General features: G+C 53.7%; 1 protein-coding gene across 1 annotated transcript in view; it reads left to right on the top strand.

Annotated features, from left to right (window-relative positions):
* The first annotated feature begins 779 nt into the window (after positions 1–779).
* Positions 780–23,849, top strand: part of PAX7 (paired box 7) — a 107,946-nt gene continuing 84,876 nt past the window's right edge. The window contains exons 1-4 of the mRNA XM_067310910.1: positions 780–864; positions 2,903–3,138; positions 3,812–3,941; positions 4,915–5,043. Coding sequence (XP_067167011.1) covers positions 780–864; positions 2,903–3,138; positions 3,812–3,941; positions 4,915–5,043 — 580 coding nt within the window. The remainder of the gene's footprint in view (positions 865–2,902; positions 3,139–3,811; positions 3,942–4,914; positions 5,044–23,849) is intronic.

Genomic DNA, 23,849 nt, shown 5'->3' with positions numbered 1-23,849 from the left:
ACACTAATATATATATTTTTAGAAAAAGGCGCGTGGGGGGGGGGGAACCCCAGCTTTCCATGAAAACGAGGCCAAGCCTAGTAATGAATAATAATAATAAAAGGAATAAGCCAGCCCCATAGATTTGCCTGTGCGTTGGGAAGCTGCCGCCTCTTATTGGTCCCTCGGCCCCATCGTGGTACCCCCTTCCCCGCTCATGAATAAAAGAAAGGAGCCGGAGCCTATCACAGCGCACTCGGGGCTCGCTCGTCCTCCCCACGGCGCCCGAGTTAGGCGCTTTAACAACTTCCAAACCCTCCATCTGCATCCTCCCCCCCCCCGCCCACCCCCCCCCCCGACAGCCATCACCAACAGGCACTAACCACCGGGGGGGGGGGGAAGGCAACAACAAAATAAAGAAGGGGGGGGACGGCTTCCCCCCCCCCCAATCCGTAAGCCCAGCCCAGCACCGAGGCAACTTTGGATGTGTCCGCTCCTCCGAGCAGCCTGGGTTACATTCCTGCGGAGCGCCCGCTCAGGCCAGTTGTGACATAGCCCTAAAACTTTAAGGAGAATTTCTGGTGGGTGACTCCCCCCCCCTCCACCCGCTTTCCCTCCCCCCCATCTCCCCCCCCCTTTTTTTTTTGGAGCACAGATTTCTCCCTTGTTTTGCAGCCGCGGGCTGGAAGAGAGCGAGCGAGCGCCCGTCGCCGCGGAGGAGCGGGCGAGCGAGAGGCGCCTCCGCAGCCCGGCCGCGCTGCGCTGCTCCGCTCCGCACCGGCTCCGCGCCGCTCCGCGCCATGGCCGCGCTCCCCGGCACCGTGCCGCGGATGATGCGCCCGGCGCCGGGGCAGAACTACCCGCGCACAGGCTTCCCCCTGGAAGGTAGGTGTGGGAAACCGCTTCTTCATAGAGCACCTCTTTAATTAAGCGCCTCTTAATTAAGGGGGGGGGCGGGACGGGCTGGGCGCGGACCGGGCCAGGTTGGAAGCGAAACTTTAAATCCTTGTGGCTCCGCACTTGGACATCCGACTTCTCGCTAATATTTCGCTCCCTTCCCATGCCGTTTCCTTCCCGAAGCAGCTGTAACTGCTCTGCCTCCGCGCACGATTGAGTTCGCACCGGGTTTGGCTTTTTTTTTTTTTTAGTTATATGCAGCTTGCTGACATTTTCGGGGAGGTTCTCGTGTTTTTTCCTCCCTGCCAAACGTCCGCATTTCCCCCGACCCAGCCCCGAAGATGAGGGGGGGAAAAAAAACCCCACCAAACTTATTGTTTCCAACTTTTCCCGAGGAAGCCACAGCGGCATCTGCTCTCCGTGGGAGCAGATGCGCGCCCGGCCGGCCGCAGGCGACCGAGGTGTCCTCGGTCGGGGACGGCGAGGGGAAGGAGGGGGCCTCTTGCTGTGCCGTCGGGGACTTCCGAGCTCCGGCGGGCCCCTGCGAAGCTGTCACCTCGCGAAGTGTCATGCCCACCTCGCAGCGCCGCCGCGGCATTAACTTCCCGAGTCATCTGCTTTCCCCGTTGTGCGCGCCCGGCACCGGCACCCGCGTTGTTATTTCTGCCCAGGCTGCTGGAAAAAAAAAAAGGCAAAATTAGAGTAGGACCCTTCTCCTCGCATTTATTAAACAAGCGAATTTCATGCAGACCGTGATCAAGTGGCGAAACTCAAACCTGTGGAAAACCACGCAGGCTGCAAAACATACAAGCTAGGGGGATTTGCTGAAGTGCTTTTCTGTAGCAAATGAAGTAAAACAGACGGCAAGGGAAAGGATCAAAGGATTACAACAATATTTGCACAACATGACTGGGAATAATGAAAAGAGAGAGCGGCCGGTGATTTTAGTACCTCTTGAATGTAAAATTGGCCACTCGAGTGTTATCTGTCGATAATGATATAGCCAGGGAGTGCTGGCCAAGTGACTTTGAATTAGTAGTGCATGATTCTTATTAAATTGCGAGGCAATTTCTGGAATCGACTTTTCTTTGTATAGAGAAAATCAACCCCTCGCCTTAGCTGTCCCTCACCCTCCAGCCTTTCTGCAAATTATGCAGCTGAGTTCTTCCCCCCGCTTCTTCCTTCTTTTTTTTTCCTTTTTAATTTTGAGTCTGTGAAATCGTATTAATCTGCAAGATCTACATTGCGAGATATTAAACAAATTGGGGATGCGAGCTGGGGATTAGAGAGCCGGTGGCTCCCGCTGCGGGAGGGACCGTCCGCGCAGCGCAAGGCGCTGGGGTGGCGCGGAGCCGCGGCCGCTCCCGCACCGCCAAATCCCCGGCCGGACTGTGCACATCGCGCCTTCCCCCGAGCCCCCAAAAGAGAAAAGAAAAAACCTCGAGGGTATTTAAAGAGGTTATTTCCAAAAGTTTGTTTGAAAATAAAAAACCGCCTCGCCCGGTCCTGCCCGTAATCTGGAGCTAGCGCGCTGGAGTGCGCTTGGAAACTTTTTTTCCTGCTTCGCAATTGCAGTTTTGAATCTTGCCGTGTTTCAGAGGTCAGCTGTGATTTAAAACGTGGGTATGAAATGCCCGGGGGGAAAGGAGGAGGGGGGAAAAAGAAGGAACAAATATAGCGGTCCCCTCGGAAGAGAACAGGGTGACGGGGCAGCGGGGGCCTTGAGCTATTTTATTTTTTGAGTGTGTCGATCGAAAAAGCGTTTCCCCTAATGCGAGCGGCTCGGAGGGCGCCGGGTGCGGGTCTGGGCACAGATGCCTAAAGCAGAAACCGGGATAAATGTGAGATGTTACGGGATGGGGGGTCGGGTCCTCCTGGAATTCAGGTGCAAATTCCCGGCGAGAAACGGGGAGCCCGATGGAGGCGGGCGCGATGCGATGGGCGGCAGGGGTGCACTGGGGACCCCCTTTTGCCGGCTTTTGCCCCTTCTCAACTTTTTACCCCCCTTCCCCGCTCCGGCTTGCAGTTTCCACTCCGCTGGGCCAGGGCAGAGTCAACCAGCTCGGCGGGGTGTTCATCAACGGGCGGCCGCTGCCCAACCACATCCGCCACAAAATCGTGGAGATGGCGCACCACGGCATCCGGCCCTGCGTGATCTCCCGGCAGCTGCGGGTCTCCCACGGCTGCGTCTCCAAAATCCTCTGCAGGTACCAGGAGACGGGCTCCATCCGGCCCGGAGCCATCGGCGGCAGCAAGCCCAGGGTGAGTGAGCAAGGGCTGCCCTCGCCCCCGGCCCCCTTTTCCCCCCCCCCCCTCCTCGCAAACAGCGGTGCCCTCCCTTATTAAAATGCATTAGGTTTCTTTTTATTTTTGGGGGGTGTGGGGGGGATTATGAAGCGAATATGGAGTGAAGGAGGGGAAGGGGCTTTAATAAAGCTGCCGTTTGCAGACGCAAATGGGTAGAAAACGGTGCCGAGTTGAAGGCTATGAATAAATTAGAGCGATTTTCCATATGCAACAAGTGGCGCGCATTTAGGCATTTGCTTCGGTTGCCGGTGTGTCGGGAGGCGGCGAGCCGGTTGGAGTTTCAGGGAATAATAAATCGGGCGTATATAACCCCCCGAAAAGCATCCCTTGTGCCCCCTCCCGGCCTCCGGCCTCCCTCGGGATAAATCCAGCCCTGCCGCTTTCCTTGCTTCCCCCTCTGCAAGGGCTCCGCTTCGATTTGGGGGCACAGGAGCGCGTTTATTTTCCTCCCCCTCCTGCCCCTGCAAATGCCATTCTCGGCCCCCAAATTAGCAGCCAGGGTGAATAGGATTGAATTGAGCGATGCCTCGGGTTCTTTTTTAAATTAAAAGTGCTTTTTCTCTCTCCCCTTCCCTTTCTCTGCACATGCACACGCGGGCAACGCATTGACGCCCGTTGATCCCAAAAGCAGGTTGCAACTCCCGACGTGGAAAAGAAAATAGAGGAATATAAGCGCGAGAACCCCGGGATGTTTAGCTGGGAGATCCGAGACAGGCTGCTCAAGGACGGGCACTGTGACAGGAGCACGGTTCCCTCAGGTGAGAAGGCTGCTTGGCAAGAAACCCGCCCCGGGAAAGATGGAGGGAAATGATTATCTCCAGCCGCCGCACGCTTGACACCAAACACATTTCCAGGGGCTACAAACATCCTTTGAGCCCTTGTCTGAAGGGGGGGGGGGGGGATAAACCCCAAGCGGCGAGGTGAGGAGCGTTCCTGCGCCCTGGCCGCGCAGCCCTGCGGTCTGCTGCAAAAACAAACACACGAGCAAAGCAATTTCCCCCAACTTATCGCGGCTCCCTCGAAAGCAGGGGGGGGTCTCGCCTTGGCGAGACCCGTAAGCCGGGTTTTAGGGGGGGCCCCGGCTGCTCCCCGCCCCGTGCGGCCTTTCAACCTGGCCTCGCTCGGTGGTGGGTGCCCGGGGGGCTGCACAGACGGGGATTTCTCCCCCCCCCCCCGCATATGCAAAGCGATCCTGCACCCCCAAAATGGCCATGTAGGGCTGCACGTAGGGTCTGTTTAGGAGGGGTTTGGGGTTTTTTTGGTCCTGGCTCCTTCTGTTTGGGGGCCTGCGCCCCGTTGGCTCTGCCTCCCCCGCGGGGCGCTTCTCGCCCCAAAGCTCTGCCCCTGCGAGGAGTCTGAGCTCGGGTTTAGCGCTGGGGTGCAAGTCAAGGGATTGGGGGAAAACTTTGCCCTGCTAAAAAAGCGGGGCAGTAGCACTGGGTGCGTGACCCGGGGGGGGGGGCACCTCTTTGGGGGTGATGTTGCGAGGCTGGGTGAGCACAAGCCCCTGGGGGGGGGGGAAGCGTGCGCAGCTCTGTGCTGGGTGGCGAGTGCGCCCAGCTCGGGGTGTCCCCGGGCCGTGGCGGGGCAGAAGTAGGGGGCTCTCGGCGTGTCCCCCCGGGCCGGGGGGTGCCTGCGCCCCCGGCGGGCAGGGCCGCCTGCCCCGCGTCCGCCGCCGCTTTGCCAGGCAGCTTATACTTGCCTTTCTGCCTTTGACTGTCTGAGGTTTAGTGAGTTCGATTAGCCGTGTGCTACGAATCAAATTCGGGAAGAAAGAGGAAGAGGAGGATTGCGACAAGAAGGAGGAAGACGGGGAGAAGAAAGCCAAGCACAGCATAGACGGCATCCTGGGCGACAAAGGTAAAGGCGGCCGGGTCGGGCCGGGGGGGGGGGGGCGGCTCCGGGGCCGCTTTCCTTCGTCCTTCCCCCAAATGTGCGAGCCAAGGGGGCAGAGCGAGGTGCGAAGCGGCGGGGGGTGCTGCTCTCCCGGCCCCATCCCCATCCCCGGGCGACTCGGTGGCGTTCTGCTTGCAGTCACTCTGGATCAATTATTTATAAAGGACTTGGGGAAGAGGGGGGGGGGGGGGAGAAGGCAGAAGGGAGCGGAGGTGGCTGGGGGAGGAATCGCCGATTCCTAAATGAATTTGTTAAACAGATTTCTCTCCCGCTCTCTAAGTGGTCCCCTGAAACTCCGGCTGACAGTTGACCGATTTGGCCAATCAATATCAATTAGAGAGGCCGGGATCTGCTCTGCGCTGCGCTGCGGCGCCGGCGAAAGCCCCCGGTGCCGAGCGCGGTGGGGGGGGGGGGGGGGCGGCGGTGCTCGCCCCCGAGCAGCAGCGCAGCTGCCCTCCTAAAGAAAATAATAATAATAATAATAAATAAGCCGGGTGCGGAAAGGCTGGCGGTGGGGACGAGCCTAGGGGATCCCCGCTGGCATCGCCCGCAGTTTGCAGCTTCCTCTCGTGGGAGGAACGGAGAAAACTTTGCGAAAGGCGGCGGCGCCCGCGGAGATGCTCGCCGAGCGGCCCGGGGGCCGTTACAACGCCTCTAATTCCCTTTTCGGAAAGCTCTGGGGGAGGAGAAACGCTTAAAACGGGCGAGGGAGGGCTGGAAAACCGGGGGGTCGCCGCGGTGACCGTACCTGGGAGTTTGGGAGGGAAGAGTCGCCTGCAGACTTCAACCTTTGCATTTCTTTCCCTGTTAAATCAACTTCTTGCAATGATTCCTTCTCCCTCCCCCCCCCCCAAAAAAAAAGGTGGGGAGAGATGGCATTTTTAGGGGACATATTTAAGGTTTATTAATGAAGGCATGTGCAAACACAGGGATGTTGTAAGGAACGGGATGGAGGAGCTGCTGCATCGGTTAGGCAGAAATCGTTATTTCCTCGTGTCGAAGAACTCGGCACTTTCTGAGGGGGGAAACGGCAATTTTAGAAGTCCCGGGGAAGGAATGGGGTTTCCCTATTTTCTTATCGCAAAATTACTGCAAAATGGCGATTGCTCAGGACTGCCGTTCTTGTGCTGGCTTTGAACCGTGCGGATTTTCGGTTCCTTCGGAGGATTTGCGATAATGCCGGTATCGGGCCGAGGAGTAGAACAGAAGTTTGTTTTTAGACGGAAACAGCCCCAAATCGCTGTGCGGGAGCAGGGGGAGATCACCGACAAAGTTTCTGCCTAGCCGCAAAGTTTCCCCGATTCGGAACAAAGCGAGAGACTCGCAATATTGAAGTGCGGTGAATTTGGTTTTCGGGGGCAGGGTAAAATAGGGGCCGAGAAAAGCTTCAAACATGACTCTAAGTTTCAGATGAAGGTGCACAAAGGGGGTTTCTTTAAGGATCGATCCCCCCCTTTTTTTTTTCCAACCTTGAAGATGAACTTCACTTACAAAGACCTTCAAGTCTATTGAAGCTTTATAAGCAAAAGATTCCTGACCACAAAAGCAAACAGTAGAAGGAAAAAAAAAAGAAAGAAAAAAAAGAAAGGGGAAAAAAGGGGGAAAAACCCTAGGCTGCCTTAAAAATGGAGTAAAGGGATGGGGGAGGGAGGGCTTGTCTATTCTCATTCAAAATTCTGCAAGGAGGAGAAAAAGTTTGGACAAAGGGCCAAGGAAGGGAAGAAAGGGAGATAAATTATTCAAAACTCCCTGCTGTTAGATAGTTTTGTAATATTATAGGACCGTCTGTTGGAAAAAGGATAGCCGTTGGACGTTGCAAAATGTTTCTTGTGATTTGGAAATAGGCAATGCTCATTTGCAAATCAGGTCCATTGTGCCTAAGAACAGCTCCCCCCGCATCAGGTTGGGATTTCTTTTTTGTTGGGGGGGGGGGAGATTTTGTTTTTCGGTTTTATTTTATCTGGGGCTCGCCGCTTGGAAAAAAAATATATATTTTTTTTAAACTGCAAAAATGACTTTTTCCCCTGCCCACGCGTCTTTTCCCTCCTCACCCCCAAAAAAAAAACAAAAAAAAAAGGATGAAGTCGCCGGAGGCTTTTTATTCCTTAATAATATGCAGAAGCGCGTGTCAATAAGGGAAACAAAACCCGGGCTATTTCTTCATGGCTAATATCATGGACAAATAAAACGCGATTCCCCATTTCTTTATGAAACCAGTCCGTTTTGAATCGAGTGCTAATTTGGGCAATTTCCTGAGGCCGGAGCCCGCGGAGCGCCGCGGTACCTACGGGCGCACCGCGACCGCCGCGCTCTCCGCAGCCCTGGAGAGAAATCGCTGTTTATGGGGGTTTGGGTTTTTTTTTTTTTTTTTTTCCCTCACCCGCAACTCTGCCCTGACTCTGTAGATAACAGAAAAAAGCGTCTGGAAAGTCTTTGGCGGGGGGTAAAAGTAGCAGCAAGCAGGAATAGTGGAGTCGGGCAAGCGCGATTCGTTAGGGAACGGCAGGGACCGCGCGGCAACGGGAAGCCCGTTTCCTTCCAGGATTTGATCTGCTGCAGTTAGGGCTGGCCGCGATCTTGAAAGGATCTCGTGTAATTTCACCAAAAAAAAAAAAAAAAGCTATCGACGTATATTTTTACGTCTGGAGAAGTTTTAATAGCCCCCATTAAGGTAACTAATGACCGCTCTTAAGTTGTAAAACACTTGCAGGCAGCGGGGTGTGTGTGCGCGCTGCGTGTTCTGCCTCTCCGATTTTTTTTTGCTCGGGAATAGCAATATTCCTTGGAGCTCTCACCTCCCGCTTCCCCAACCGCCGGCATCGCTTTCCTGGGACAGCGGGCGGCGGTTCCATAAAATAAAAATACCAGCGCATTCCTGACACTTGTTCTACTCGCCTTTGAGCTCTGCTGCACCAGCTCTGCCTTTTACAGCGTGGGTGTGTAATTTTTTTTTTTTTAATGCATTTTCATTAGGATTGCGGACGGGGGGGCAGAGTGGCAAGGGAGGAAAGGGGAAAACTTTGTTTTGGTCTTTTTCCTCTTGACAAACGCCTTTGCTCCATTTGTGGGCTCTCCTTGCGGGGAGCCGGAGGAAGACAGCCCTAAATGCTCTCTCTTTTTAAGTGCTAAAGAAAGATTCCACCCTGCGCCTGTTTCTTTCTATCGTCTGCTTGGCATTTAATAATGTTAAGACTTATTAGAGCTGTAATGAAAACTGTGGCTGTTGAATAGGGAGCTGTGTTGGAGAAGGGTGTAATAGCTCCAAGGCATGCTAAGAAATGTATTTATCCCCAATCAGTACTCACTCTCTGAGTTCCAAGCACAAACGTTAAGTTGAAGGGTTTTAAGGCAGATTAAATTGAGCCTTTATTTCTTTGCACTTTCATCTTTAAACGGCTCACTCCAGCTAGCCCTGGGCGTATATTCATGAGGCTTCACTTTATTTTTTTTTATCCTTGTTAAGACCGAGTTATTATTATTTTTGTTGTTGTTATTTATGATGACTGTTGGGGTTTCTTAGGGAGGGTCACGCGTGGGAGGGGAGCGTTGCTGCCTCCCGCACGGCGGACGGGGCAGGATGCGGGCAGAGCCGCGGTGCTCGGGGCAGCGGCGGGTGGGGGGGGGGATTTGGACACCCCCCCACACCCCAAAGCGAAGGGGTTTTGGGGAAGGTGCCCGGCGCTGCAGGCAGGAGAGGTGGGGGGGGGGGGTTAAGTCCAGCTCGGCGGGTTCCCACGCGCGGCTGCGCGCTTCCCCGCTCCGTTTCTCCGCGCTCCCTCGGTGCGGGAAGCGGCTTAAAAACACCCGCCCCGCGCCCGCGTGTAAATATTGCGCGGGGTGGCGAGGAGGTCGGAAAGCCGCGAACGGCAAAGGATTTTTATTATTATTATTCTTACTATTATTATTATTATCGTTCTTGGGGGCGGGGAGAGGGAAACGTGCCCAGGTGTGAACAGCAGCGAGGGGGTGTGAATGTTTGGCCGCTTCCAAGCCGAGGCGGTAACAATTTAATTTGGTCGCCGTCATTGCCACTCGTGTATTTTTTATTTATTATTTTTTTCCGGGGGCTTGAGGCCGTAGGAAGCTGGTTTGGCTGCGTGTACCAGGTCCTGCCAAATTTAATTAGGCTCGGGGGAGCGGATGAATGAGGAGAAAGAGGGGGGACCCCCCCACACCCCACCCCGGGCCTTTCTCCCCTCCGCCGCCTTTTCTGCTCGCACACCTGGGAAGCGGCTTTGTTCCCCCGAGTCGGAGCTGGGGAGGGCAGAGGACCGGGGGGGGGGGGGAATCAGGTCGATTTATCAGCAAACAATCTGCATTGATTTAAAACCAACAAGCGCTTTCTCTGTCAATGTATGTTTAGAAGGGAAATGGGGGGGGGGGATAGACACTTCATCAAATCAAGGGATTACGAAGGTTGGCAATCTAATCAAACAGAGACCAGGCGGGATTTGTGAGTGTTCTGAGTGGGATCAGCTCTAATAATGGGGGGGCAGGAAGGAGATAGGGTGGTGTCAAGCAATTCATTGGCTTTAGGCTCAGCTCTTCCGTGCATATTTGAGGGAGAGAGGAGAGCGAGCGAGAGGAGAGGGAAGGAAAAGGGAAAAAAAAAAAACCGGGAGGGAGGAGGGGGGGCCGTATGAGAGCACACACGGAGCTTACATGTCGCAAAAAAAGCTGAGACAAATGAGGTACAACAATAAACACAGATAACAATTACAAAGGCAAACAGTGGCTTTTGGGAACAAGTAGCTGCAGAACCTGGTCTACATAAACAAAGTAGGCAAATGTTTGCAAGATAAACTCCTTCCTAAATCAAGTGTGACGGGAAGGAGAGAAGAGAGGAGGAGAGATAAGGTTGGAGGGGGAATAAACGAGTATAATCTAATACAAGACACTTTAAAAAACAAACTTAAGACAAGGATGCGAGGAGAGAGGTTCAATTATACAGTAGGAAGTGCAATAATATAAGGGGGATGTTTCTGATCCAGGGTTTGTTTGTTTTTCCTTTTTCCGCTGCTCCCCCCCTCCCTTCTTTTTGGCGGTGGGTGGGGAGAATAGGTTCAATTATAGAGCAGGAAAAAATATAAGGCGACTATTCCTATCGGGAGTGCCGGCTGGCAGGTGGGGTGCCCGGGGTTCAGCTCGCTAATGCAGCAGGAAGAGAAAGGAAATACAAGGCAGACGGTGCTAGTCTCTGGTTTGAAGGTGGAGGGTAGATTATATTATAGGGTAGGAAGTAGGTATTTTGTGATTCGTAATTGAGTGTGGGAGATAGATTCCGTGATAGAGCAGAAGAGGAAGGAAACGGTAAGGTCTATTTTCTAAGCCGACGTCTTGCTCGTAATTGGGGTAAGAGAGAGGGAAGGCACAGATTGAATTAAACGGCAGGAAGACTGTAAGGCAAATACGTGTGATCCAGGTGTGTGTGTGTGTGTGGGGGGGGATTGTCCTGAAACAAATGGACCCCCCCCCCAAAAAAAACCCCGCTCTTAACCCCCCCCAATGATTTTAAGAACTAGTTTAGGGCTAGGTTGGGCTTTTTTCTATAGTGTGTTCATGTATATATATATATATTTATATATATGGATCTCTCTAAATGGGAATTGTATATAAGAGAGGGGAGCGACGTGTGTGCAGTGTGGTTAAAGGAATTAGATATTTACCAGTTTGAAATAAGCCTGGTTATAAAAAGGGGAGAGAGAGAGAGACACTGAAAAGATGAGACGGGAGAACACTTCAAACGAATTCATCATCTGGAGTGGTGAAGGGGAGATTTAGAGACAGTATTGGGAAGTTATTTAGATATTAATAACATATTTTCCTGAGGCGTCAGGAGTGCCTCCATACGCACTTTTTTCTCGCAGCTATTTGGCTGGGTGAAATATGGGAGACCCAAATGTTGGGAAGAGATAACACAATCAGCCTAGCCCTGGTCCTGTGACTGCATCATAGCATTAAACCCGGATTAACCTCCCCTTTCTCCCCCTCCCCCCCCTCGCGCCCCCCCCCCCGAGAAGCTTTCCAAATTTTTCAGTGGAATTTACATGGCAGGATTTTAAAGCATATATAACACTAGCCTTAAAGCTGTAAGGTACTTACTCGAGCATTAGGGTAAGGCGGGGGGGTGGGGGGGAGATATCTTTCTGAAAATTACGTTTGCTACAAAAGAAATAAGCAAATAAGGGACCTTCTTAAGACCTGAGCTTTGGAGATGATATATATATTTATCGAGAGACTGTTTTTCTTTACTACAAAAAAAAGAAGCCCATTTCAATCAGCTGCCACATCCCCCTTCTTCCCTCCCTTCCCCCCCCCCCAATGTCTTTTGCTTTTTCATTTGAGCTGCCCTTCGGTCCTTTTCGGGGTGCGGAGATGCTTCGGGGCTGCCGGTGGATGCCAGGCCGGGGAAGGGATGAGGATGGGGAAAGGGAAAACTGCCTTCCCCGCTTCAGAGCGGCTCCTTCCCGGCCGTGCCCACCGCGGCTGCCCTGGCCGCCCGGCACCGCTCCCCCCTCGGAGGCGCTTTAAAAAGCTCCAGGTGCCTCGGTGGCGAAACCAGCGGGCCCAGGTGGCCGAGAGGTGTCCGATCAGCCCGAGAAAAAAACCCCAAAACCCCACAAAACCAAACTCGCGAGCAGGGAGGCGCAGGTGCGGGTGAGCGGCATCGCCTCCCCAAAGCGGCTGCGAGGTGCTCGGGGACGGCACCGGCTCGGGCGGGTTCGCTGCTGCGCTGCGCTTCGCGTGCTCCCGCCACAAAAGAAATTAGATGTCAGCTAATGCCTGTTTATAAGGACATTTGTCATCCGGAGTTGGGGAGAAGTGGGGGAGAGATGAGGGGATGCGGGGGAGGGAGGGAGCCGAGAATTAGAGCTGTTGGAAACGGGAGCTGAAGGTGCGATGAATAAGAGTTATTCCGAGAGCCGGGAGCGACCCGTGCGCCTCGGCGGACCTTAGAGGTGCCAAAAAGGAGAGAGCGAATCGCACCTCGGTGGAGGGACCGAAAGGGGCGGGGAGAAAAAGTAGTGAGGAAAAGTAGAGGCAGCTTGAGGAAATTGAGAAGCTTATAGTCTTTGATCCTTGGATGCTTTTCTTATCAGAAACATTTGTGGTGACACCGGTACAAAGGAAGTTCATCATATTACAGACTGCTAGGGCCGCTCGCAGGAATCGCTGTCTATTAATTAGCAGGCGCTCTGTCTTGTGGACACGCTAGATCTGAGGCTACATATTACTTGCTTGGATGGCTCCGCGTCCTGCGATGAATTGTGGCAAAGGGCCGCTTCTGTTCATGGGCTCTGCAGGGACAGCCGAAGAAGCGGGGGGTGCGTGGCGGGGAGGACCCGCTCCTGCTCATTCATGAAATATAGCTCTATCTCTCTCTCTATACCTATATGGGGAGGGAGAGGGGAAGGGGGTTGCTCATTCATGAACCGTACAGCTGGGGTGACATCTTAGCTCACCCATTTCACGCGTGACTGCCAGCCCGGCCAGGCTGCTCGGGCCGCACAGCTTTGGGGCTCCCGCCTTCCCTGGCTTTTTTGGGGGGGCTTCAAGCAAGGAGGACGAGGGAAAGGGCTAGTTTGGAAGAAAATGAAATAACAGTTCCTCCTCCGCCAAGTCCTCCTGCCTGTAGCTTTCCCCCCCCCCTTTCCATGCGGAGAGGGCAAGGGAGTGGAGGAGGTCGCGCAGTAAGTGGAGGGTTGTTCCTCGGGCGGCTCCCTTTGCACCTCCACCTGCCCGGAAACGCTGCCCAAGGCAAAAAAAAACGTCTTTGGGAGGAAAAAAGCCGGCGTGCAAAGAGGGGGGCCGTTTCCCGGCGCTGGAGGGTCCGCGGCTGCCCGGGGGCCGCTCCGCAGCCGCGGTGCGGTGCGGAGGGAGCTTTGGGGAGCGCGGCGGGGCGGCGGGAAGAGCGAACTATTTTTATCCGCGCTCTCCCCTCGGAGCCGGCTGTCGCCTGCGCCCCGGGCTCTCTCGGAGAGGGAGGAAGCCCTTCTTGGTTTTCACTCTTCTCTGTTTTTTGTTGCTGTTGCTAAAATTGGAAGGAAGCACTTTGCCTGACCCTGGCGAGCGGGGGCCGAGGGCACGGCGGCTCGCAGGCTCCGCCGGCGGCTGAGGTGCCGCGGTTGGGGGAGGAGGACGCTCGGCAGCCTTCAGCCTTCACTGCCGCCTTTGTGCGGAGCCCCCGGAGCCCGCAGATCAAAGTGACCCGGTGGCTTCTTTAAGCGAGGGGAGAAGGGAGGGGGGGGAAGAAGCGAGTTTAGGAAGCTGCGGGCTCCGCGCCGCGCTGCTTCGCCCCGAGGAGGTGGCAGTGCCCGGCGGGCGAGGTGGCCCCGCGGGGAGCGGCGCCCGGCGCGGAAAAGGGCCGCGGGGGGGGGGGGGGGGGAAGGTCCCCGTCGCGAGTGGAGGCAAGTCCGAGATGACCGCAATTTCGTACAACCCCCCCCGCCCCCCTTTTTGTTCGCGTTATGGGGACGAATTGATTTGCATGTTTATTGGGAATTAAAGGAGAGAAAGGAAAGTTGGCTCAACAAGGTTGCTCCAGCAGAAGCTGCTTCTGAGCAACTTCCCTGCAAGAGGAGCAGAAATACTCGGGTGATTTTTCGCCTTTCCCGAAGTTAGAAGGAAGGTTCCTTAAACCGACTGGGAAACTTCCCGCTGTTAAACAACTTTCTAGGGAGATTTTTTAGAAGATTGATCAGTCCAGCTAGAGTCCAGCGTTGGCCTTTAAAGATCCAGTGGGGGCATTATTTTGCATCTTTTAATGTATAAGCGTCTTTAAGAAGAGAGGGTGAATGTACAAAGGACAGTTAGATGTCAAGGGATATACAGGGGACAGTCATGTTTAAATTCGGGACATTGTTTCCAACACATTTGATTGCTGGAAAAAAAAGAAAGAAACATTGACATGAATAGGAATGGGGGGTTGGGGGGGAAGGGATTAATAGCACCAACCTTTGTATATTGTAAATTATCCAAGAGAGGGCAGATAGTCGGAGCTGCTGGTGATTTTAAAGGAATATATATATATATGTGTGTGTGTGTGTGTAAACATGCACGCGGTTAGTGAAACGCTGGCATTTTCTAGAGGGATTCATTATTTCTGTGCAGTAACTTAATTCGTTTAAATTCTTTCCAGTACACTCCCCGCTTCTCGAAAAGATGACTGTTTGATGCTAAATAGCAGCAAATTGAGCTATTTGAAGCTTTTTTTTTTTTTTTTTGGAGAATGTGAATATTTGGTTTGTACCTTGTTGCTCTGTTTCTTTATCCTGGAGTTTTCTCCTTAATCTCATTCCAACCACAAACTCTCCCTTGTGTGTGCGGTTGAATATGCTCGCAGCGGGTAAGCTGCAATTTCCATTCCTGAAACTCCAGCAAAAGGAGCAGAAAAGTTTGGGGTTTAAACAAATGTTTTCTTAAAAAAACAAACAAACAAAACAACTCAGTTTTTGCTACCTTCTATTCACTAGAAGGGGAAAATATGCAAAGAGGAGCAGACGGTACAGCCCTAGATTAAGACGCATCTAAAGAGCGAGGGGATCCAAAATGGTTAAATCCAAGTGATGTTTAGGGAAAAATTATATATATACTGTCAAAATCTCCATGCTTCTCAAGGGAAAAAGCGCAAAGGTTAATAGTGCAGAGATGAACAATCTTCCCCATTTATGCTTGGCAACAGAGTCTCAACAAATCTCTGTCAGAGAGAAAATGGGGTGGTTGTTATGATCAATTGCTAAAGAATAAAATAACTTCAGCGAAGAACAAAAATCTGGTTAGGTTTAGAATTCACTTGCAAAGAGTCAAGTGTCCCCCGTGGAGAAAAAAATATCCCAGTCAAAACCGATCCGTCAGCTAATCGCGCAGGAGGGAAATCTAAATATTGTAATTTTTTTTTTTCCTGCAAGGCCCTCAAATAGGCAGGGCAGGGGCGACCGTACAGACGCCCTTGCGCCAAAAATCGGAGCCGAAATCCCCGTGCTATTGCTCCTTTCCCTGCTGCTGTGACTTCGTGACTTTTCTCTCCGATTTTAAACTTTACCCCGGCTGAATTTGATCTTTTTAACTCTTTTCCCCCTCCTCTCTCCCCCCCTCCTTTTATGACGGTATTTTTTCTCACTCTGTTTTCTCCCCTTAACCTCCTCTTCTTTTTGTCCTCCTTTCATTTGAAGCGAGGCTTTACAGCTTGCTACACTTTCTAAGTGCATCAATAGCCACTTTAGAAATACAAACAACTTTAAAGATAAAATAACCAAACCAGAATGGGACTTTCAATGGGGGAATAGTTGTTGTCCTTTACCATGGAGTGTGCAGCCGCCTCTGCCTAATCCAGCTTTCATTTTCACCGACAAATGCCAAGAATCTATATCTGTCTCCCAACCCCTCGGGAGCTTGATTACACAACAAAAGGCTGCCATTATCCGCGGGAGAAAACAGGGAGGGGACACGGGGGCTCGGGCCTCTGAGGATGAGGGCATCTTCAAACTATTGACTTAGGGGATGAAGTCAAGAGCAAACACGCTGAGATCTAAAGGGGGGAAGGCGCTTGGGGAAGGGGGGGGGCGGTCGGGGAAGAAGCGAAGGGAAAAGTAACGCAGAAAGTCCGTGGAACTAAGGCGGAAGGGGAAGGAGGGAGGTGTCGGGGGGGTGAATCCTCCAGTGGAAAGTTTTCTCCCCGCTCCGGGCTGGAAAGAGCAGGTTGGCCCGAGGAACCTCCTTTCTGGCCCTCGCTCCGCCAGCCCCGGGGTATTTTTTGCCTTTACGCATCCCCGCGGCTCGCCGCGTTTCCCCGCGCATGCTTCTTTGAGGTCAGAATATATATATTTTTTAGGGACTCGCACCCCGACCCTCCCCCGAATTTGGGCCCCCGGCTTGCTCGCCCTCTTCCTCCCGCTGGCGGAGGAAAAGAGGAGGAAGCAGGCGCTCAGCTTGGAGGAAACCCGAGCCTTGCTTCCCGGGGGACCCTGGGGCGACAGAGGTCCCGCAGCCCCGAGCATCCTCCCGTGCTGGTCACAGGCAGCCAGGGTGATGGGCACCCTCCTCTCGCCCAGGCAGGGGGGACCCCCGAAAGCACTTGCTTCCCCCCTCCCGGGCTGGGGGGGGCTCGGGGCAGGGCGAGAGGAGCCGCCCCGGCCCCGCTGGCGGCGTGACTCCGGTTTCAGGCCCAAACCGGGGCCGAGCTGGGTCAAGGTCTCGGCGGCGCGCTTGGCCTGGCGGTTGCCGGGGGCCGCGTTTGCGCCCCGGCTTTGGCTTTAGAGAAGGGGCTGCGAATTAGGGGCTGCGAATTCGGGGCTGTTAGAGGCGGGGAGCGATTCGCGAAGCCCTGGCTGAGGGCGCATCCTGCGCCGCTGCGTTTCGGGTTAAGCGGCGGCGTTTTGCATGACTGCCTCATTAGCGACTGCTGCGGAGGGATTTGCGGCGCGGACTCATCCCAGCCCGCAGCGGACAAAAGTTATTTCAGCCGTATCTGTAATTTATCTGGGTCACCTAGGGAGAAATCCTCCGGGTACGGATAGTCCCAGAAGCGGCACCAAAGGAGTCCCACCGCCCTTAATTACTCTTTAATCAACCTAACACAGTGGTCCCTTTAAAGAGCTCCCTTTGGTGCAAACGCTACATTTAAGCATCTGCTTTCGGACCGAGCCTGGGGAAGCAACAAACTGTTCCAGCTTAAGAGATTTAAAGATGTAGAGAGTGTATTTCGGGCTAGGCCCTGCAAGTGTCCCTTTCGCTATAATCACAAGAGTATTAAACAAAGACGGAGGATGGTGTTGGGGGGGGGGGGGACGAAATAAGCTGGAGGATCTGATTTAAACTACAAAAGCAAGGAAAGGCAGAAACAAGGAGCCTAAATTCATCTTTTGACTCGCCCTTGCTGTGCCTGTTTATTCCGTGTGATGTCTGCTAGAGAAGACCTGCGCCTGCCGGGTTGTTTTGGAAGGCACCAAGGATGGGGCTGGGAGGGGAAGGGGCTGAGGGGGCCGGCGAGCTGCGCCGGGATCTGGCCCTGGGCTCGTAGAGGGCTCGCCGAGTGCCTCAGCGCCAGGTTTGCCGGGTTTTTTTTTTTGCATTTTCCTCCTCCTCGCAATAAAACCGGCCAGATTTTTTTTTATTACTGTATTTTTTTTTCCTCCTTTACAGTAGCTAGAAATAGGAGAGGAGCCTGTTGTCCACAGCGGGACCCCGACCTAGGCTACCTGTAGGCACGGCCGCGGGGCACGGTTTCCTCCCTGAAATTCTCCGGTACTCCGGTTTGGGAAAGATGCATGGGATCTCCCAGATTTACAGTCCTACGAACAGTTCAGTATCTGGCAGGCAAAGAGCAGCTGAGGTGAAAGCAAATAAGTGTTAAAAGAAAGAAAAATCCTCGTAATCTTGGGACGTATGTAATCTACATTTCCCTGAATCCCAAAAGGCAGTGGGTTCGTCTCTCTGATTTATTTTTACGCTAGCCTAGTTTGCATCCCAAAGAAGTAAACTGCTATTTTTAACCACTGGTTTAAAGCTTAATTAAAAGCCCCTAAACTGATTGTTTTGAAAATTGATTTAGAGGAATTGCCCCAGGGCTGAGACACTATCTAAGCCAAGATGCAGTCCCAGAGCTCGCAGTGGTGTCTGAATTGTTAACCCCGAAGAGCCAGGAGTCTCGGGGTATGGATGACACATGGGCTAGCCGGGTCCTTACACCCTCTGGAAAGAAAGGTCCTTTGTTAGCCTGGGCTACTGCCTTGCTCGGGTGGATCTCCGCTGGTTTCCTGGAGTTACGAGTCTTAATTGAATTAAGGGAAGCTCTAAGATGCTTGGGACGCTGGGATGGGAGAGCTCTTCCTTTCATCTGCCAAGAGGCGTCTTGGAGGGCCCGAGCCCGGAGCGGCTGCCGGGCAGCGGCGAGGCCGGGCCGGGGGCGCCCGCGGCCGGTGTTTTCCACGCCCGGGGGGGGTGGGGGGGGCAGCGAGCCGGCCGGGGAGGGCTGCTCCGCCGCCCGGCCCCCTTGCTCCGCACCAGCCTCGCCACCTCCGCATAGCAGAGCTGACCTGAGACGCTGCCGAGGTAGCGCGGCTGTAATTATCTTCAATTGCTTCCTTGGGAGAAGCGCGGGGGGGGGGGGGGAGCTTTACCTGCTTCAATTGGGTGAAATGAAAGTTGGTGGGAAGCGGGGGGGGGGAAGTGGCATTTCAGAGCCGTAATTAGATGTAAACAAGAATAGAGACGGGGCTCCATGGTCAGACAACTTGATTGTTAAGGGATTAACACCTAAGTAAACCAATAAAGGCTCCGCGTTGCTGGCGAGAGGGCTGCAGGCCAGACCGAGCCTCTGTAAGAATATCAAGGCCTAATGGGCTCCCCCCGGCAGAGCCAGGGCAGCATATTAATAAACCGCGGAGAAAGTCGCGCTCCGAGCAGCCCCGCTCGGCCTGGGCACGTGTGCGGAGCCTCCCCGACCCCAGAAGCGGCCGCTGATTTTAGGTGCCCGGTTTGGAAGGCTCTTGGCAGAGGTTGGGGCTATTGCTGTTGTTTGGGCTGCCTGGAAAGCCCGGGGGTGATTCCCTTTTCCTCCTTCGGGATGCCTCAAGGTAGACAGCCTCTCTCTCCCATTACCCGGCTACCACTATCCTATTTATTAGGGGAATAAATAAAATGGAAGGGCGCAGGCATGGCCAACTACGGGGCCGAGGACTCCCGTGTGCCAACATCTGCGCACACGTAGGCAGGCCTATTTATTTTCCACAAGAGAAACTGCAGGTTTCCAGCCCGTTTCTTGAACCCTTTAGTCTCTCCGACCCTTCTTAACAATAATTAAAAAATCCTTCAGAGCCAACGCGGGCAAAACACTCCTGGGCATTCCCGGGTGTAGATCTCCAGGTTTCTCTCCAACTGGGCTTTTGTGGTGTTTTTTTTCCTTCCAGTTTGCCCTCGGCTGGTAGCCTCCCCCTCCTCTCCCGCTCTGGCCAGACTTTCAGTAGATGGAGGAGTTTAACCTTTTGAAAATCAGGTTTGGCCTTAAGTGATGTGGTACCTGTAAGTCTAATTTTCATGGCTTTCTGCCTGTGCGGATTGGGGATTGAGAGGTACCTGAAAGGCTCAGAGTCAAACTGAGTTCAATAACTTTGTTCTGTTTTGTTTTCCTCCATATCCCCAGCTTCCAGTGGTCTCTTTACTCCATTGGCAGGGCTAATATTGGAGCACTCTAGGGTGTGGGTATTTCTTCCTCCTGATTGCAAATAACCGAAAGATTAGCACCAGCAGCTGTTTGGAATTGGAACAATGGAGAGACCTAGGAAGTGGAGAAATTGAAAAAGGAGAACCCCCCTCCTAATCACCCAGCTCAAAGTTCACGAAGTCAGACTGCATGACTTAACATGACCTCCACCTCGGCTTCAGAGGGCTGTTTACTTATATGAAGGTTGCGGGCGGGGGGGGGGGGGAGGCAGAAAGAGAGAGGGAGGGGAAAAAAAGGGAAAATAGCGGGGCGTTTAATGAAATTCCCGATAGAAATGCAAGCTTGCTACGTGACTGGGCAGTCGCGTCCGGCCTCTGCACAGGCTGGCCGGCGGCGCTCTCGGTCCTTGCCCCTGCCGAGGGTTTAGGGGCGCCCCACGCCGCGCCCACGCAGTCGCACGGGGTCCCCAACTCGCCAGACGCGGCGGGCCGGGAAGCCGGGTGAATCCCCCCACCTTCCCTCTCCCTGCTTTTCAGGGGCCGCCGCGGGGCTGGCCCCCTTCCCGGGGAGCTGGTGCCCGGGGAGGAGGTGCAGGGCCCGATCCTCCACCCGGTGCAGCTGTGGGATCGCCCTCCGGTGCGCCCCGCCGCCGCCCCCCGGCAGAGAAACATCGCCCCGGGCGATGCCAGCTCGGGGCCGCGGCGGGGCCGGGCGCGGCTCGCTGCGCTGCCCGGGGCCCCCGGGGGAGGAGGGGGGGACGCGGGGACCGCTGCGGGGCAGGGGGACGGGGGGCGGCGGGTTCACACCCCGGCCCGGCCCGGCCCGGCGCTGGCTGCTCAAGTGTGAGAGCGGCTGAGCTGTCAGCCGGAGGTTGAATGGGGATCTCCTAATGGATTTGACTCGGAAATCTCGACTTGACCAGTTTTTTCCTCTTTAAAACAAACTCATTAAACTTGTCAACACTCATTAGGGCCTTAAAACGCTGAACGGGAGCCACTGGGGAGAGCGGTTGGTGGGGGGCTGCCGCTGGAAGGAGAGGTGGGGAGGGGGCAGCCGCGCATCGCCGCCACGCTGGGCTCCAGCCGCTCGCCGCCGCCGCCGCCGCGGCGGAGGGAATTTGCGGGGCGGGAGAAGGCGGCTGCAAGCGAAAGCGGCGCGTTAAGAAAGAAATCAAGGGAGGGGAGAGGGGCGGACTTTGCGCCGGTGCTTAGCTGCGCCTTGGCAATGGGGGCATCTCCGCGCACCCCCCCCCCCCGGGCTCCGCCGCAAAGGCGACGCGGGGCTCGGGGCGGCCGCGCAAGGCGAGGGCGCCGCAGGCCGCCGGAGGGGCCGCGCCGGGCCAACGAATTTCGTTTTGCTCGAAAAACGCGCTGTGATTTCAACGGAGTTGCGGGGGGGAAATTCTCTGCTCGGCGATTATTTCTGCCTTTGCAATGGGGGGAGCCAAGGGGGAAAGGTTAGAGCCAGCTTTCAGCCCTAAATCCCCTGGAAATGAGCCCGGTCTCCGAAATTCCTTCCCAATCCCCCTACCCAAAATATCTTGAGAGCTGTAAAATTAGTTTGCGATCGTCTTAATTCTGTCAGCAGGACGAAAATTGCTTTCGGGGGGGGGCAATTAAATGTTGCATAATTCTCTGTCTCTTTTGAATAGAGGTTTTGTTTGGGGTTGATTCAGATTTTTTTTTAAAGGGTTTTTCTGATGCTTTTCAAGCCTCGGTTCCCCTTTGAGGAGGAGAAAAAAAAAAACATCCCCCCACCCCTATTAAAAAAAAAAAAAAAAACCTTCGAGACCTTCTGTTATTCCCCGCTCTGAGAATGAGAACATCAGCTATTCAAGCGTATTGATGAACTCCCCCAAAAAGTTTATTAAGAGAAGCGAAAACAAAAGGACTAAAGGCCGCAGGCAACTGGACAGACAGTTTATAAACTAAGGTTCCATTGTCCCTGCGAGGCAGATGCATGAATACCTCTGAATGGGTTCCTTTGGAGTGACAAGATCAAGCCAGACAACAGCATGTTAAAAGGAAGGAGCGCTGTTTCTCTTTTTCCAACCAAAAGATCTGCTCCCCCTACTCCTCCTGCATTAATGTACATCTGCAGGGGGAGGAATAAATAGCTCCTTAGGATCTGGGACGTTCGGGTTTTTTATTCTTCCACCCCCGGCACTGGCTCTTTGCACCATATGCTCCAGATCAGCCCTCCTTTCTCCGCAACCTCTAGCAAGGCAGTCGCCTAAAATGATCCCCAGCAATCGCAAACTTTCTTCTTTCTTTTTTTTTTTTTTCGCCTTTCCTCCCCCCCGCCGTTGTTGTTAAAATCGCGATTTACGGCCTGCTTGTCTAGGAGATCCCTCGTGGTCAATTAGGTTTGCACAGAGCAATTTAACTAATAGGCTTTGATGGATTTATTTTATTTTATTTTTTTCCCGGGATATCGGCCCTGCCTTGGCAGGACGCGGTGGCGGTGAGAAATGCCTGTAAAAGCCCCGAGCATCCCGTCTCCGCGAAAAGCCTCGGAGGGAGGCAGGGAGAGGAGTAGGAGACGGCAAACCCGCCGCTGGATGCCCAGAAACGTCCGGAAATTAATGCCAAAAGCGGCTCTCGGCTGCCCTGCGCCCCGGGCTCCGCTGCCAGGGCCGCTGCTGGTGCGGGTCCCCTCGCTTTTACTGAGCGCTCCCGGCTTTAATCACCGTGTCGGGGCCGGAGGGGATGAGGCCGGGCAGGGTTTGGGCAGGTTTGGGTAATACCGAGCAGCTTTGGTTTCTCCCTTCAAATCGCAGCGACCTGTACGAGCGCCCAGTTTTTCCCCCTCCGCTTCTTTCACACGTTTTCCACCTTCCTCGCCCGTACGGCCAAGGTTAATACAGAAAAGTTTTTAAAAGCGCGGAAAGGGGAGGAGGAGTATTCATTTGCAGTAGACGGCGTTTTAGCTTTACGATCTTAGGGTATTTCCTTGACTGAATGGCGGAAAAAATAGGAAAAGAGCGAGTTTCTTATTACTTAGCCCCTCAAAATAACTTCTCGAGGCGCAACTGCAACAAACGAGCAGCCCGGCAAGGACGTCAAGGGGAACGCAGAGATTTTGCAGCCCACCCAAACGCCCGGGTCCTTGCCTTCACATCCCAGCCCCGGGGGGCTGCAGGTGTCCTCGGTGCCCGCTGTCACGCCGAGGTGCCCCACGGCCACCCGAGGCGTGCGGGAGCCGCAAGCAAAGGCCCTGCGCGGCGGGAGCATCCATCCCAGCGCGGCTGGCGCAGCGGCTGGCGAGGCCAGGCCGTTTGGGGCTGATAATTCCCATGATGGATTGGTCTGGTTCCTCTCCGGTGATTGCAAAGCCATATGCCTGTTTACACACTCCTAACGAGAGACAGCTCCGAGCGCTGGGTTGGGAGGTCAACTGATGATAATAGTAATAAAATTAAGCCTCCCCCTCGCCCCCCCCCTCCAGCCTCACCTTCCCCTTCGCAGCGGAAGAGTTGCTATTTCATGGCTGGCTAAAATCAAACTTCCCTCAAGGGGGTCCTGTGACTTATGACCTTCCTAACCTGTACTTAGTGCTTTCCAAAGGACATGTACTCCTGGAGAGATGACCTGAATAGAGGCTGAGCCACAAGGGCTAACCCAATCTATTGGGGGGAAAAAAAAAAAGGGAAAAGAAAAAAGAACTAGCAACAGGGAGAAGAAACACTGAGCAAAAAACCAGAATCGTTTCCCACTTAGGGAAATACCTGCTTATTCAGCTAGCTCAACAGTGTCCAGCTTAACCCTCCCTATCAAAGCCAATCCAAAGTACTACCATATCTGTCTATCAGGTTTATGACTACCTTGCCACAAACCCTATTCCTACAGTACAGTCAGGTCCTCTGCTCTTTTGGTTCAAAATTAGGGCCCTATCCCGAGGACTTCAGCGCATGCATCAGCCAAGCACCCACATCTTAGCTGAAGTTTAGAGTGGTTATTAGCTATGCTTCCCTCAAAGGTATAGTGCAAGCACATACACACACAGTGACAATACCTTATTGCCTCAAACAAGTTCCCTTGCTCCAGAATAAACCTACACGCATGCCCAATCCTGACTCTTGTTTGTAGGGATCATCCGTGGAGCAGTATGACAATTTAGTCCCATGCTAGAATAAATCAGGCCTCTCACCCTTCGAGCAAATGCACGCACACTTCATTTTACTCGCATGCGTAATCCCATTGACTTCAATGGAAATATTCTTGGACCCAAGTTTTTGCAGGACAAGAGACCCTTTACTGCCCTTCAGGTGTGGGATATATTTTTATTATTTCCCCTTGGGGTTTCCATAGGGTATGCTTGCCTCAAAGCATCACAAATGGGGCTGAGGACAAAAAAAAACCCAACACCATACAGATGAGGAACTGAAGTGATGACAGACCAACAGATTTTGTGTCATTTCTGTCCCCACAGTGGTTCCCTGAGGCACTTCAAGGAAAAAAGAAATGGGAAAACACAAACACATAATCAAACCAAGGAACCAGTTAACCAGGCCAATACTCGGAATCCCAGAGTCCCATTTAGCTGCTCGCAGGATTATCACTTGTTGCCAATTCAAAACCAGCAGGTGTTGTCAGCTATTTATGATCCC

Source organism: Apteryx mantelli, chromosome 26 (genome assembly GCF_036417845.1).
Source record: "Apteryx mantelli isolate bAptMan1 chromosome 26, bAptMan1.hap1, whole genome shotgun sequence".
Classification (NCBI taxonomy): domain Eukaryota; kingdom Metazoa; phylum Chordata; class Aves; order Apterygiformes; family Apterygidae; genus Apteryx; species Apteryx mantelli.
The sequence above is the reverse complement of the archived record's forward strand: the minus strand, read 5'-3'. Positions and strand labels throughout refer to the sequence as shown.